This window comes from Apus apus, chromosome 11, assembly GCF_020740795.1.
Source record: "Apus apus isolate bApuApu2 chromosome 11, bApuApu2.pri.cur, whole genome shotgun sequence".
Taxonomy (NCBI): domain Eukaryota; kingdom Metazoa; phylum Chordata; class Aves; order Apodiformes; family Apodidae; genus Apus; species Apus apus.
The window spans coordinates 4,654,284-4,670,880 of record NC_067292.1 but is presented as its reverse complement, the minus strand read 5'-3'; the positions used below and the strand labels follow the sequence as shown (position 1 = coordinate 4,670,880).

The 16,597-nt window shown below is 42.0% G+C and overlaps 1 protein-coding gene across 1 annotated transcript; it reads left to right on the top strand.

The window, feature by feature from the left end:
• Window positions 1-5,329: 5,329 nt before the first annotated feature.
• On the top strand, window positions 5,330-15,955 carry HSD17B2 (hydroxysteroid 17-beta dehydrogenase 2). The gene is made up of 5 exons (XM_051629780.1): window positions 5,330-5,411; window positions 10,265-10,477; window positions 10,817-11,002; window positions 13,954-14,091; window positions 14,891-15,955. Exons 1-5 carry the CDS (start codon window positions 5,330-5,332, stop codon window positions 15,247-15,249), a joined length of 978 nt encoding a protein of 325 aa, XP_051485740.1. The 3' UTR covers window positions 15,250-15,955.
• The last annotated feature ends 642 nt before the right edge of the window (window positions 15,956-16,597 follow it).

Here is a 16,597-nt window from a genome sequence, read left to right as displayed (position 1 = left end):
GACACACAGAGTGAGGTCACGATTCCTCAACAGGAAAAATACATGGCTTCACCATTCGGAAGTGAGGGATTTGTCCTTCAAGTGACAGAAAACAGAATGCATTTAGGGCAGGTGACACTTTATCATGGCTGATTACTTAATGCTTTTTGAATCATCGCTCATTTTTCATCTCATTTTGCTTCGGCTTTCATTTCAAAGACTAGTTGATGTAACTGTGGGAAAAATCTAAAAATAAGTGAATTCTGTTTAGGAGAGGCAGAGATGTTTTTGAGTTTGCAGATGGAAGGGGAGGCATGTTGCAGATGTGCATAGCTAATAACCCAAGTGACAATGGGGAGATGCTACCACTTGTTTTCTTTCATCGCCTTTGCAGGATCCATGCTCAGAGCTCAGAGACATCTTTTGGGTCTCCAAGTTGTATGTGATTTATTTTTCATGTTGTCACTATCTACAATGGATGACAAGTCGTGTTGGTGATGTAGTAAATCCTCCCACTTTGAAGGGACTCTTCTGTGGGCAAAAGAGAGAAGTGCAGCTAGACTTGCAGTTGAGGATATTTTTGTTAGTATTGTGCTTTGGACAATAGTGGTCCATGTCTGGATTGGACTTAAAGGTCTGATTAAAGGTATGTGTTTATGCTAGCTGCAAGGTAGCACTACTTGGTTAAATATTTATAAGGATGCTATATGCCCCAGATTTGAATGGTAACTAATAATCTACCACATGTACCTGGAGTCCCTGTTGAGCTGGGATTGCTAAGGCTGGCATCTCCATCCCTACTGTTCCCTATCATAGCTATTCAGCTTGTCTATCCATGCTTTAATCAGATTTTTGGTTGCCATGTATGCCTAATTTTTTGTGTGCCTCCATATTCACATTGCTGTTTATTAATTTAGCTACGATAAAAATTACATGACTTTTGCATAACACCTTAATATTTGAAAACTTTTTTGTGATCTATTATTAACATGCTTGGAAAAAGTCGGGTGTAAAACAGATGTTTCACCCAGCCTGCTGAGGTTTGGAGACATGCAGGGGGAAAAGTTACAGAAGGAAGATGCAGAGAGTATTTCTTTCTGATGTGGACATTGTCTCCATGACTTGTGGTTAGGAGAAACCACCTAGAAGTATGGGAGGGTAAGTTGCAGCTGTGTTTCAGGAAGAACCTGCAAAGAAACCAGCAGGCTGTGGGCTTGGAAAATGCAGAAATCCTTTGTTCTCTGGGCACAGAAATGCTACCTTTAACTCCAGAGAGGCAAAGCTGTAGGAAAGGGAAAGAAATAAGAGAGAGATAATAAAAATCTACTTGGAAGACCCAACTAATCTTTCAGTCCAGAGTAGAGCTTGCATCTTTATTTCTTAGGTATGGAGACATGACCACACTGGGCTCTGTCCTAGGCAGGGCTGGAATTTTATTCTGATTGTACCAAAGGAAGCATTAGGGAAGAGTATGTAGCTGTCAGAGAAATGGACTAAGATAAACTGCTATCTTTCCTCCTCTATCACTGATGGTTCTGTGGAAGCTGTTTCATGTTACTGATGACAGAAGGACAGGCAAGTGTAATTTCTCATGAGGATAACTTAGACATGATTCCTGGCTAACATCCTAGGGAGGACCAAATTGCCTTTAGGTTTTCTGATTCTGTCCTCTTTTTAGAAAACGATGACAACTGGGTTGATAAACAATGACTTATTTTGGAAGGAGTGCAGTCCTCTTTTAGCTGTTCCTGAAAGCCTAGAGATCCAGGAATGTTTGGAGAGTTAGAGAAGAAAACCTCCCATGCAAATACAAAGGAGTGCTCATAATCTTAGTGGTTTCTCTGGTTGAAGATGTTTTGTCTATTGCAGAAGATTTACAGAGGATTATTAGAGTTCATGTAAATACCAAGGAAGAACTAACAGCCCATGACTTCATTTCATATGCCACATTATTACAAGACCTACTGCTTCAAAGACAGAGATGCTGCAGGCATTGGATTCACATGAGAAATCCAGGCTGCAATTATTTATTCTGAAGAGTGCATAATGCTAAGGTGTGTATTGCAGGGGTACCTGCCAAAACAATTTTCAGGTCCAGTTTGGCCATCAGCACAGAAGTTCCTCAGTCTGATGTTCTTACACTTGAGAAAGTAACAGGAGATTTAGCTGAAGCAGTAATTATTATTGTAATTATTATTAGCTTCTTTTTTTTTTTTTTTTTTTTTTTAGAATTGGCTATTGAGAAATGCTGAGCTGTAGCTGTTTCTTCACTGCCAAGTGATCTTCAGGAATTACTGACTATATTTCAAAACCAAAATCTCCAGTAGCTTAAAGGTAAAATATATTTCTTACTTTTCTTTAATGGGTACATAATTTATTTCACAGGAATTATTTTCCACAAGTGTCTATTTAAAGAAATAGTTTGAAGACAAAGGAGAGCTTACACAGCATTATTTTAAGTTGCACATGGTCTTTTTTTTGCCCTTACTCAGTACATGCCTTGGAGTTCAGAGATCTTAATTCACAGAGGTACTTGCCTCCATTCCTAGCTTTAGGCAGACAAATAGTTGTCTCGTCTTTACTGGGACAATTCATGTGCTTCAAGCTGAGTGCATGAATAGATAACTGGCTGAAGGCAGAAGATTATCTCAACCTTTGTCTAAGAGTTCAGTAGTATTTGTAAGAGCAAAGTCTGTTTGCCCAAATGCACGTCCACTAGATTCTATATCCAGGACTTACAGCCTGACAAGTGTTCGTGTAGCCATCATGTCCACCAAAATCCAAACATATGGAAGTGTTTATGTACTCTCAGAAGCTGCAGTCAATCAAAGCAAATAATTTCATAACTTTTTCTGCCCATATTTACACGAGAATAATTTTTCTATCTTGGTTAATGACTCATTTGGTGAAAATAGATTCCAGTGTATTTTCTGCTGAAATTATTTCCCAAGAAAAGCCTTGTAGCCAAGAACCTCCCGACAGAACTTGGAATGCAGATCCCCTACCCAAGCCACAGAAGGAGATGAAGCTCACTGAGCAGGGTCTCTCAGGAACAACAGTCATCACGTTGCACAGCTGAAAAAGCATGAATCAGCAAACAAAACAGAGCAAAATGGAAAGCTGAAGAGTTCTGTGAGAAATTCTAGCCTGAACTGAAAACCAAATCTGTGACTGGCAGAGGAAGCTGAGACAGAGATTTGGACGTGTAGAAAAAACAGTCTGTGTTTCTAGACAAGGTAATTCATGTTGCAGCTGGAACAGAAGCATCAACAGCCAGCAGGTGTTGGGTATGGCATGTGGTACCTCTGGGCAAAGGGAAAGTGCTGAAAGGAAAAGTGTTGACTCGTAAATTACTGGAAACTGCAAAGAATGCGCATGAGAAATGTGGCCAAAGAAGTAAAAAATGATGGAGGGTAAGGGGACGGGAAGACACTGAAGGCCTTGTGGTTGAACTGGACACTTCTACTATGCTGTGAAGTCACAAAGGCTTTAAAAAAATAAACAACAGGAAAAATTCTGAACTGGAAATGGAGCCATGAGAAGCAAAGACAGAAGAGTGCTCGTTACCAAAGTAGAACAGAAAAAGAGCTTGGTGGTGCATTTCAAAGAAGTTGTGAACAGGCTCAGCTTGACCATGTTTCAAAGAAACAGGGGAACTCAAACATTTTTCCCTTTTTCAGATTAAGGACAGAAATTCAAAGCACAGGCTGCAGCCATCAGGCTGAAAAATACGGAGCTTAGCAAAGCATGACAAGGAAAAAGCTTGAAGGAATGGGAAAGAGGTAAATTAAAATGTAGGAAGAAGTGATTGTGCTTAAAGAATGAGAACATAGAATTGATGAGTGGATGCCTATGGTAAGGATCCCACACACTGGAGAAATGTCCTTGCTTTGTCCTGGGGAAAGTCATCTGCAGTGATACTACACAGAGTGAAATACGCTGCGATTGTAGAATTTGGAGGAAAACAAGCTGGATTTAGGCTTGCAAGATCCTGTAGAGACTGGTCATTCTTGTTATGGACTACCATGGAGGGACTGTTCTCCCTGAGAGGCATCTTGTTTTGCCATTGCTTTATCTGACCTTCAAAAGTTACCACTTAGCATGACAAGGCTTACATGGTGGGACATGCTTGAGATATGCAAAGTCCCTTTTAGAAACATCAGAAACATACACAGAGATGAAAGTTCTCATTGAGGGTAAGTAATTGCACAACAGAATGGTTCAGCAGGAGGCTGGCCTGAATTGTTTTTATGCAGCTATTTGGCATTGGTATGGGCTGACTATGGAAGCAGTGTTCAGGCTTCAATACAGAATATATAGATTGCCAGGGCATGAAGGGACAGGGCACTGTGTTATTGTCAGATGGCTCTGAAAAGCTGGGGAGAAAGACAAAAAATCCTGGCAAAGGTAGAAAGTTAAAGCTTAGCTCAATATCAAGTGTCTCAAATCCATTCTCCTTGTAAGTCAGGTGTCATGTCGATAATTTGTCCTGATAATTTGGAGGATCTGCAGCTTTGCCAGCAAAACTATCAAGAAGGAGGTGAAATAAAGGTGTGTATTGATAGCCTGAGCAGCCATGGCAGAGGGAAATAGGAAACAATGCAAATTCAATGGCAGTCTTGTGTTAATGTATGATCACTTACATAGAATTTTATTCACAGACCAGGATGAACACACAGTCAAATTCTCATTAAAAGAAGCCTTCAGTAGCTCTATTTGTATTACAAATAGAAATTAAACATTAATTCAGAGATCAGTTCCCTCCAGCCCCTCCCAGACTAGTAGGTGTTAACATCTCTCAAGTATAGTTAATCAATTGCTTTTTTTTTTTCCCCTTCTTCTTTCCCAGCTTGCTCTGGGTTTGGAACCAGTGTTTCCTATCAAAACTAGGGTTAATGTCATCACTGGAGGTCATCTGAAGACTCAGTCTCAGGTGTTTTACATGTGTTCACTTAATGGTGTTTGCCCTTAATGGCAAACCAGCAATCATCCCTTCCCAGCCCCCCTGACTATCAGTTAACCATGGGTGTTCACTGGACGTGGAGTAGGTAAATTGCCAAAGGTGTGCATTAAAGCAGGGAAGGTCATTTTAAGCTTTTTGTTGAAGGAGGAGTAATAAAACCCAACACTAACCACACAGTTTGCACTACAGAGAGTAAATAACCTTGTCCTGACTCCCTTTCTTCACTGCCCGTCCAAAATCTGTGCACTACCCTAAGTTTTTAGGCAAGAAATTCCAACTGCTTCCCATAAAGGAATTTGCTTTTTTTTCACTATCTAGAAAAATGCACTTTAAACATGTAAAACATATAGCAGTTAATTTTTTCCTGAAATCAGAGCTTGCTCCATCATGTCTATTCCCAGAGCTGTCAATCATTATCCAGCCAGCATATTGTTCAGAAGGTGGAGCTGTCAGGCAGAAGGATTAAAAGGTAAGGAGGGGAAAGCTTCTGCTTCATGCTGATGCCAAGGGTAAGCGAGATTATGTCAAACCTCTAAACAGAGCCCCCTTTCTCTGCCCCACCCCCTGCTCCTATATAACACGTGCTGCATTTAGCAACACCTGCTTTTTACCCAGCTGGTGCTGGGGTGTGTGTGTGCCTGCTTCTCACCCCTGCTGATGGATGCTCTTGCTGGCAGCCCCCTTGGATGGCTCTGCTTGGCCGTCACCACGCTTTTTGGGGTGACACTGCTCTGCATGGCCATGAGGAACCCCGTGGAGAAAGCAAACCTGCTGGTCTGGAGCCTGCTGCCTGCCTTGCTGGGGCTGCTGTGCCTGGCAGTGCTGGGTGTGGGCTGGGGGCTGGTGGGGCTCTGCTTCTCCTGCCTCCTCTCCTGGGGGTACCTGGGCGGCAGCGCGTTGCTGCCCGTGGGCGACAGAGCCGTGCTCATTACAGGTAAGGAGCCACGGGGGTGCTCTGGGAAGCAAAAACTGGCTTTTCTCACAAGTAAGCTGGAAAACTTTCTGTCCTTGAGTTAGGGACCTATAAAGTGCATGCTTGTAAGGTTTCCCTTTTTATTTTTTTGTTTTTTTTACCATTTTATTTGCTTTGCTGGAGATGTTTTTCCAGGTAAATAAGTGGCCTGAAATTAAGCTGAAAAGCATCTTAATAGATGCTGTTATTTTTTAGTGTCTCATTTAATCTTTACAAGTAGCTTTTTAGACATACTTGTGAAATTAACTGGTGCAAAAAAGCCTGAGAATACTTATGATTGTTTAATTTTTTAGGAGAGACATTAGCTTCTGGAAGCCCTCGGAACACTACAATCATACATTACTTTTGTTTACTTGAATTTATTGCACTGTTTATGGATGTATGATTGTCTTTTGGTGTACATGTTTACACAGTGCACACTGTATATATATCATATATATACTTCAAGACACTGGTTTGGTGCCATTTCTTTGAAATGATGTATGAAGTCATTTGGCAGTGAGTAATTTCCTCCACTTAGCAGTGAAAGTTCAGAGCTAGTGATTTCAGTCTCTATTAACACTCTGACCACTCAAAACCCGCTTTTAGTTTGCAGGGATGGCACTTTTGTAGTTTTATGGCTTTTTTCCCTGTTTCTTCTAAAACTTTAAATGTTGTTTATTTGTGTTAATCAAACCTTTAAACCAGAGTGCCTGCCAACTGCTTCTTGCACTGTTAACTTGCTCTTATTTGGTTTATGTTTTCTTTTTCCCCTCTGGAAAGCTGAATTAAATTGCTTTCCTTTATATAGCTATTTCTTGCAGAATTTCATTTTGTTTTATAGGGACACCTGGAAATAATTTAGATTTGTTTAGCAAGCTTTAATATGGGGGTTAAATACAAAAGTTGAGAGAGAACAAGATGAGCAGCGAGTTCTGCCTTTGTGGTTTGTCTGCTCGCTGAGTTTCTCGCTGGAGGTGTCTCAGATGAAGCTGGTATCAGGCAGGGGGAATAAGGACCACTCCTTTCCCACCCCTGCAGACACAGGGGTTGCACTTGCACTTGGGCATCTCCTTGCATTTTTTAAGACTGAAGTTTTTCAGGAAAAAAACCCACAACTCTCTCAGAGCTTACCTGCTCTAGAGAATTTGAATTAAAGTGATATAGGGGAATGAAGAATATTTTGATATATTCCAGCAAGTGAAGGTACTTTAGGACCAGCTGTCCTGAAGAAATGCAAGTTAGGACATCTCTGACAGCTAACACATCTGAGGAGGCTCTGCTTAGCCTTTGAGCCCAGACTGGTATGCAATCAATCAAACCCTCCATCAACTGAAACAAAAGTTTTGCTCCACACATTTCTTGATTAAATTGCCCTGATTGTAGTGCTGTTTCCCTACACTAATGGTGGGATGTGTGCAGATGCAAGGTGGCCTTTTCTTCAGTTTAGACAAGACCTGAGGCAGGCACTTTATGGGAAATAGTGAATTTTTACTATTTCTTTTTTTCTTTCCCCCCCTGCCCCTTTCAGTCCCACAGGCTTGAGGAATGCTGCTGTGCTCTGGGCAGCTGCCACACAGCACTCATGAGACAGCTCCTTTGGCCAGAGGATGGAGTAACCTCTGTGTGTGTTTCCATGGGTTTTGTCAGATGCTCTTCTGGTCCTCTTTGGATGTCTCTTGCACAGGTGCTGCTATGTGTTATTTAAGCAGACAGTTCACTGGAGCACCACAACATGGGAAAATCTGCCCAGTTGTCAAAATACTTTTTCACATGAATAAGTCTGGGCGTGAGATTGGTCTTAAAGTCATTGGTGAAGCATTTCTAATGATCCTCTTGCTGGGTGTGTCCTTAACCAGAAGTTGCTGTGCATGTGAACACTTCATTGTAGTTTGGTAGGTGAAATAGTGAGCTCCCCAAAAAATTAAGTTACCACAAAGTTTTGAAGTATCAGGAAATGCAGAATTTTTGCCTCAGTTATTCTTTGTACAGTGGGTTGAATTTCTCCAGTTAACTTGGTCTTTTCATTCTTGGCATGTGAGTTGGTGTTTCTGATGCTCAGTATGAGTTGATGATAAATTTCCAGTAATGATTTGGTTTCAAATGCCAGTTTGACTGACAAAAAGTCAGGACTGACTGCCTTCCTTATAATAAATCTTCTAATAATTGTCAGATTTTTGTTTTTGACATAGAAGCAAGAGAAGGTGGGGGGCAAGGGAATTCTCTGTTTCTTCCCTCTAGAGACCTAAGTTTTGTTTGAATTTGGGTTGAAGGGTAAAGTTTCTCTGGACTTCATTAACTGGTCTGAAAACAAAATGTCTGAGGATAAACCCAGTTGTTGAGCACTCTCTCCCCTCCCAAGTTAAAGCTGTGTTGTAAAATTAAGTGATGTGTCGTTCTGGCGGTGTACTTGCTGGGAAGGAATTGGGATTTTTTTATGAGAGAGGAAGAAGGAAAGACACCCCAGCCTTGAACCCAGAAATCTGTCGTGTCTTTGGGATATTTGCAGGCCCCTTCATGTCTCTTCAGGGAATTCCAAGAATGCAGGTTTGTTCTCCTTCAGGTCAGGGCTGAGTGAAGCTAAGTGTGATATATGTGATGCTCTGGTGCCTCTTCAACAAACTGCAGACTTCAAAAATGTCAAAACACTGTTTTTTTTTGAAAAGGATTAAGTAGAGCATGAGTAATTCTTGCATTGATAGGTCCAGGCATTTAGTACCATGTTTCTTTCAAGTCACCTGGAATTCATTTTTTTTTCACCTTTCAAGGCTAAAGCCTCAGGTAAAAGACACAACCCAGAAGTTAAGATCTATCATGATGAAGATGAGTATCTTTGGCAGCCAAATTTTGTTGACTGGGATTTGAGTACAGGAACAGGCCCATGAATAACTGATAATATCTGCTCGGTGTGCCAGTATCACAGATTAACCCTTACAGTTTCTGCTAGAGTTAGGTAGGGAGCATCTCAGCTCTTTGGCAGATGAGGAAAGGAATGGAGTGTCAGCTCTTCGCCCCTCATTCTGGTTTTCAGCCATGCAGGTGGGTTTGGAAACTGAGTGCTCATGCCATCAGTTGCTGTTGCAGGAGATAGCTGAGCCTTGAGATAGCTCCACAGCTCTTGGGGCACATCAGCATCCAGGATCCTTTCTTTGCCACAGTTGCAGGAGAGGGTGCAGTGCCACATCATGGGACATGCTGGTGTACGATGTTTTACGATGTAAAAACTGCATTAATTTCTTCAACTAATTTTTCTCCTGCTATTGCCCTTTGCAGAACTCCTGCAGCACAGTCTGTAGAAACTCCTTCTTGTCTCTGTCAGAGCCCTGTGTCACTTCCTTGGGAGTCTGGGGGGCAGATGGGCAAGGTATTTGCTCCTTTGCTAACATGCTTCTCAGTAGGTGGGAAGAACAGAAACTGGAATTTAAAAAGACAGTGAGAGAAAACACTTAAAAGCATCTTAAGGTAGTGGCAGCAAAATGCTGTGTCAAAGGAAGAGGCTTGTGAATCAATGGAATTATTTATTAAATATTCATAATTGTTACCTGGTGGGAGGAACTGCACACTTATAATTGCAGAGATTGTGTGTTTGCATTAAGGGTGCTTCCGGTGTTTAGTAGTTCATGGCTTTACATACACAAAGTTTGGAAATAAGTTTAGAGGAAGATAGAGAGAATGTGAGTTTCTGATGCAAGTTTGCATGAATTAAATACTTGGTGTTGTTTGGCTTAACCTAAAAATACCATTCTGAACCTTTCTTAGGGTTTGAATGCCTTGAGCTCCTTTGCAGGTAAAGGAACAGCTTTAGCTTGGTGCCAGCCTGTGACCAAAAAGTATTTTTCAGAAAGATTCAGGTGATAGATGTTTGAATAAAATAACACAACTTCTTTGAATTAACAAACAGAACCCAACAGTTTATTTGAATTCCAGTGCCCTGTAATTGCTTTGTCTATCTGAGATTGCAAGTTAAAGTACTTCTGTGTTTTGGTTTTTTTTTCTGCTTTGTTTTTTTTTTTTCCTGGATAGTTTTGTTATGAGGTTTCAATTTGAATATTTATATAAAAATGATTGGGGGGGGGGGGGTGTGGGGGTGTGGGGGTCGTATTTCTGTAAATCTGAGAGCCCCTCAATGGGAGAACATGAGCTGGTGCCATCAGCTCTGAGCCAAGGGGACATGAGCTATCAGTCTTGTGGAACATGTGAAGGTCCAGCTCCTCAAACCTTCAGATCTGCACGTTTCTTCCTACTCTCATATGTATTTCAATGACTATTTCATCATCATCTTTTAGTTACATTTGCATGTATTTCCAGGTGTTTTTTTAGATTATGGTTTAGGACAGACCCAGTTTTCAAGTGTCTTTTGATGCTTTCAGGAAGCGATACTGGGATTGGACATGCACTGGCTAAATACCTGGACAGCCTGGGCTTTGTTGTGTTTGCTGGGGTTTTGAATAAGGATGGACCTGGAGCTGAGGAACTGAGACAGACCTGTTCTCAGAGACTCTCTCTCCTGCAGCTGGATATAACCAATGCCACCCAAGTCAAAGAAGCCTATAAAAAAGTCTCAGAGAAGTTGCAAAATTCAGGTACAGCTTTGTTTTGTTTTGGTTTTGTTTCCATTATAATGGGAGTGCTAATGTAGCTGCTCATAAGGTGCATCTCGTGCCTGTTGGCTGTATCATGGCTTGTGTGTGGTCATTTCCACACCACAGTCTGTGGGCAGTCAGGGTGCGATTTATATTGATGACTCCTGCTTTCTGGGACATACAAAAAGTAATGATGACTGTTCATGGAGTGAGAAATGTGTGTCTGTAGCTGCAGGTCACCTCTGTTTCATTCTAGAGGCGCCATCCAGCTCATCAGTTCAATCTTCATGGAATTGATTTCTTTCTGTGTAGCATCCTTGTGCTTTTTCCTCTTCCCAGGACTTTGGGGAGTTGTGAACAACGCGGGCATCCTGGGCTTCCCTGCTGATGGTGAGCTGCTCCCCATGAGCACATACAGGCAGTGCATGGAGGTCAATTTCTTTGGGGCTGTAGATGTGTCCAAGACCTTCTTACCCTTACTTCGGAAATCCCAGGGGAGGCTGGTGAATATGTCCAGCATGGCAGGTGAGCAGAACCAAAGCACTGAATAAATTTCTGATGCAACAGAAAAAAAACAATGAACTTCCTTGGCAAAATTGTTGAGGAAGGTGTTGGTCCATTTTGCTTGTCAATAGGGAATTAATATCCAGGTAATAAGCCCAGGTTTTTCTTTTGCTTGGGAAGCCATTTCCAGAAAACCAGCCCTTGAAGAAGAAAAATTTAATATAGCTAAAAACACAGTGTTACATAAAGGACAGTAAAATTCAGACCTGTGTGAGCTTCCAGAAAGGTGAGTGGTAAATCACAGATGCTTCTGTACCACTTTTCAGCAGAGGTCTGTGACCACCTCAGTGTGTGCGTGTGACTGAGCCACGCTGTGGAGATGGCCAAAAGCTGTCTGTTTTTTGCAGAGACAGGCTGTCTTCCATTTGGGAAGGTTGCAATATTTTTTTAATACTTTGAGTTAAATTGGAGCATTAGTATCTTTTGAGTAAGTTCATGGCATTTGCCATTTGTAACAGTCTATAATAAATGTTAGATATTTCACTTGGGCAGCTCCACCTCTCCACCCTTGTAGGGCTCAAGTGCTATAGTTAGAGTGAGAAAGTACAATGATAAAACACCTGCTGAAGAGAAACATTTAATCCTTCAAGAGCAGAAGCTAGTATTATTTTTTGCTGCACTCTCTTTCCAGAGCACACAGTCCTAGAGTGTAGTCTGCTAATAACCTGGGACATGAAGAGAGTGTGATGATTTCTTTAAAAATATTTTGGACACCTTCTTAAATATATTTAGCCTAACTTATTAGCAAAGTGGTATTTTTTCATGAATTCAATAACTTTCTCAAAATTATTAACAGCATATAATATGCTTTCAAGCTTTGTCCCATAAATTGCATCCTGTGCTTACTATTTATATATGCCTTTATAGCACAACCTTCTATTCCAGGAGGACAGATGAGATGCTAAGATGCAGGAACCAAAGTAATACAGTATCTGGTAGGCAACAGCTGAGGAGCAAGAATGCTTCTTTGAAAACTGAGACCTACTAGGAGCAGGATATCATGATGCTGGAAAGTATTTTGGTTTAGGACCTCTTAAGGCTTTGCCATATCACCTGCTTGACAAATTTTCCTTTGCCCTGTCTGCTTGGACCCTTTTGCACAGCTGGTGTCCATCTGAATCCTGCTGTATTGCTGAGGTGGTTTGGGAAGGTGTTACCTTGTGTTCATGGCTTATGTTGAGGATGTGGCTTCAGCCCAGCTCCAGCACTGTCATCTGTTTTCTTTTTATAATCCCAAGTTTGTTTGCTGTCTACACAGTTGTGTTTGTTGTTGTTGCTGACACTTGAAGAAATCAGGGCTGCATGATCAGAAGGACCTTTCTAGTGCTGCTCTGCCCACCAGCCCTTGCAAGCACAGAGACAGAGGGCAGACCTCTGTGTTCTGAGCACCCAAGTGAAGCTTGCACTTTTAGTGTTTTGGGGCAGATGTCTTAACTTTTGGCATGAATCCCTGACCTGGCTTGCAGGAATAAGTGGAGAGCTTCCCTGTGCTGCATGATTTGCCCTTACAGGAGTTGACAATGACCCTGCTGACACAAAATAGCTGTTTGCAGAGATGTTCTTGCAGCCGGGCTGGTTTGGGTAAATAGCTTCCTCTTAACATGGGGTCTGAGGGGCCTTTGGTAAAACATTAGCAAGAAAGTTAGCAAGGGCTCGTTGTGCTGAATCTATTCCTGTCTGCAGAGCTAATTTAACTGGTCTTGAGGTTAGCCTGACCTGAGAGGGAAAAAGTATGTGATTCAATTGACTCAAACCAATTGAAGCTCAAACTTGCTCAGATACATACAGAAGAATAATTAACATTACTTCTTCAAAGGTATGACTCTGTGTAAGGAGCTCCCATGATACCTTGGTCGTTGCAGTACAAAGCCCAGTAAAAGGCACCGGAGACTTGCCTGAAAGTTCTCCTGTGTCGAAGTATCTTTGAAAAGAAGGTTCAAATACTTGGAGATAAATGTGCAATGGTTGAAATGGAGGCTGTATCAAAGGATGTGCCCAACTGCCCGTGCAGGCAGGAGGAGTGACATGTCCCAAGGAGAAGGGTTGCCCATTCTGTTCCCTCCTCCCCACCTGTGGTGGCTGTGATGACCCTGAAAACTGGCAGTGATAAGTGTCTTTGGATTTTTCAAAAGCTGAAGAAGTGACAATCTGCCAGTTTTTGGAAGAGAGGAAATCTGTGGTTTTGGAAGATACTATCTTCTGGAATAAAAACATATGGATTTATCTGAAATTCACCCAAAACAGTGTTTTGTTTTGTTTTTTTCCCTCTGAACAAGTGCTGCTGATATTAGACAATATGGGATATAAGTACAGGCAGGGGATCTGCTTCCACAGTGGGTCTCAGGGAGTCCTGTTGCCTGGGTGTGTGATTCCAGCTTTGTTTTGTCAACGGAGGTTTTCCCTGCTCTTGCACTGCTGTCGCTGGTCTTTCTGAAACTGGCTGGAAAGAACTGGAAGATAAGTTGTCTTTATAAAGCTAGAACTGAGATTACTTACCCTGTTGTAACTGGTTTAGAGTAGGAGCTTGGAATTCATGTTACAGTGACAACTAGAACAGCAGTGTTAAAGGATTGCTTCACTGTTTATATGAATGAAAACATTACCTGTGTTTCTGAAACCAAGTCATAACTTTCAGCAATTTTTACCCTTAAATGCAATACAGTTTGTTTTTTTCTGCCATACAAGGTGTCTTATCAGGTGTTACTGAGCATAATTGCTATAAGCAACTGCTAATTTACAGCGTTAACTTTTTTTTTAACCTCTAGAAATAAATGATTCCCTCACTGACTTGTCTTTAACCTCAGTGTGAGCCGTATAATTTTGTTTGTGCTATAATCTTCCTTCTAAATCACAAAAATAAAGGCTGGAAAGAGCCGCCATCGAGCTTTATCATGTTTATATTGCTCCTGCAGGAGGCATTCCACTGCCGAGGTATGCTGCATATGGTGCATCAAAAGCAGCTCTGTCCATGTTTTCTGGAGTAATGAGGCAAGAGCTTTCCAAATGGGGAATTCAAGTTGCTGCAATTCATCCATCAGGCTTCCGAACAGGTTGGTATTTGACATTTCGGGTAGTTATTTCTGCCTTGCTTCTTTCCCTCTACCTCCAGCATCCTCAGACAGAGCCCTGAGAGATTCTCAGCAGTCAGAGCAGTCGGACTTTCCCCCCACTCTTCATGTTGGTTATGGAAATTTAAGATCCACGTTTCTTTGTGAGAGATGTTCCCTCCAGTTCTGTGTGATTCCCTTGCGAGTCAAGGTTAGCCCTTTCTCCTGGACAGGCCTCTCTCTGATTTGAGACAGGAAAGGGTTCAGGTCATTGGTGCCTTCCCTTTGCTGTAGCTGTGATGAAGTTACCAAACTGAGCATCAGGGTGTGGTTGATCAGTGCTGCAGCTGACTTGTCCTCGCTGTCAGTCCTGCCTTCCTAAGATCAGAGCTCTCCTTATTGAACTGCTCAGTTTGGGATCAAACATCCACAGCTCTACCTCCCACCTTGTCCACTTGCTGCCAGTATTCCTCTATATAATCTCTGATCTGTCCACTCCTTCCCTTTGCTGCAATCCTGCTGCTTTCTGTTCCAAATCATCCTTCCCCTCCTCTGAGCACGTTCTGCAGCTCCCATCCAGGTTACAGACTCCTCTCCTGCTGCATGCACCCTTGCTGCCCTCTGTGCCCAGCTTGGAGCAGGGTGGGTGTCAGACAGGTCCTTGCTCTGCGGACGTGCCTAGCAGCTCCCTGAGAACAACATCAGATCTCACTGCTACCTACGAGGAAGGTGGTGGAGAACAACTTATTGTCTATTAATTATAAATGAATGTGCTTGTTATCCTCTCATGTTGCTACTGCAGGTATACAAGGCACATCCGACCTGTGGGATAAGCAGGAAAAGGAGCTGATGGAGAACCTCCCAGCAGACACAAGGCAAGACTATGGTGAAGACTACCTCCTGGGGCTGAAGAGCTACCTCCTGCAGATGCCTGCGTACTGCGACGCCGACCTCTCCCCTGTGCTGACAGCAATCCTGCATGCCTTGCTGGCCAGGAGACCACACGGCTTGTACACCCCTGGCAAAGGGGCGTACGTGCCCCTCTGCATCTTTTGCTACTTTCCTCTCTGGTTCTATGACTTTTTCATTAGTAAGATGCTGAGTGCTGAGTCTGTCCCAAGGGCACTGAGGACATCAGAAGCTGAAAGCAAACATCTCTAAGGTATCCATCAGCATTTGTCTTGCTTGATGAGAGAACTGGGAAAAACTATTTCAAGACACTGCTCTTTATTTTAGTGTCTTTGTTAAATTGTATTTACACTGCCTTGCAAGCAGAGGTAAATCTCTGTGTTAAGAGTAATGTTCAGGAATAGCAGTGGATGAGCAGAAATAGACAACTATCCCCTGAAGGGGCATTTTTGGAGAAATGTCAGTGTTTTCCTGATGTCTTTGTATCTTGCCTCCTGTGTAAGGTATCTCATGAGGTTATATAGTTCCTGTCTGCTTCAGAGGGAACCACCAGCACACAGACAGATGTATAACCTGTTTTTTTAAACAAAACAAAAAATAAATCCTCAGGAGTCAACCACCTTCTTCAACTTGATAAACATTATTCCTATTATTGGAGAGACTTAGAAATGTCTAATGCAAGTCTTTTTCACTGCAGCTTCAGCCTAATATGTGGCGTGGTTTATTTTTTGCTTCTGTTGCTGTTGGACCTGAGAAATTATTGCCCTTTTTTCCTCCAGATTTTCTAAAGTAAATTTGTCATGCTTATAATATCTCTTCTTTGCTAGACTAAGCAACATAAATTAGTTGGGGAATAAATTAACAAAGATAGATCAAGACCTTCACAAAGAAGCAAACAATCTCCTTCCTTCAGTGTTATAAAAGGTAACAGTAAGTACATCAGCTACTACTTTGATAAGATGGTCTTGGTCATTCTGTGTATTGCCTGTATATGTCTGTGCTGCAATAATTATGAGTAAACGCTGATCTCACTTCTGCTTTTTGAAGATTCCTTATTTGGTTTGGGTTTATGAAAACTTGACTTTTTCCACCATTTCTCCTGACACTTTCCTGTGTCTCTCTCTGCTCTGGTGAGAGTTGGTGCTTACTCCTCTAAGATCAGTCAGTCTTCAGGGTGGCTTTACTGGAATCCAGTGTCCATCTTCTGAATTATTTTGGTTGCTCCCTATTTTTTTTCCTACCCCACTCCCTTTTTGCATTACCCATCACATCCCTGGCCTTTGAAAAGGCTGTGGTATTTTCAAAGAATCCTCATCCCCCATTGAGTTCTCTAGCTTGGCTGTCTGTCCTGTGTCTTGCTTTGACGAGTTGTGTTTCTTTTCTGATGATGAAAAAATGAAAGTCATTGACTCTGGGATTTAAATGTAGATGCTTTTTTTTTTTTCTTTTTTTCTTTTCTTTCTGAGCAACCTTTAGTCTTCTCTCATAATCCTTCCCATCTGATGCCCTCTTGCAGCCAGCTGAACAGAATCACAATTGAATTTGCATCTCTAGTATTTCTTCCGTCTCCTTCCTGCATCTTTTACATCAAGGCAAGTGC

Bases quoted from the DNA above. Each gene is read 5' to 3' on its own strand.
- HSD17B2 (XM_051629780.1), top strand. From the start codon at position 5,330: ATGTCTATTCCCAGAGCTGTCAATCATTATCCAGCCAGCATATTGTTC. The intron at 5,412-10,264 runs GTAAGGAGGGGA...TGATGCTTTCAG, and splicing joins TCAGGCAGAAGGATTAAAAG to GAAGCGATACTGGGATTGGA. The intron at 11,003-13,953 runs GTGAGCAGAACC...TTGCTCCTGCAG, and splicing joins GAATATGTCCAGCATGGCAG to GAGGCATTCCACTGCCGAGG.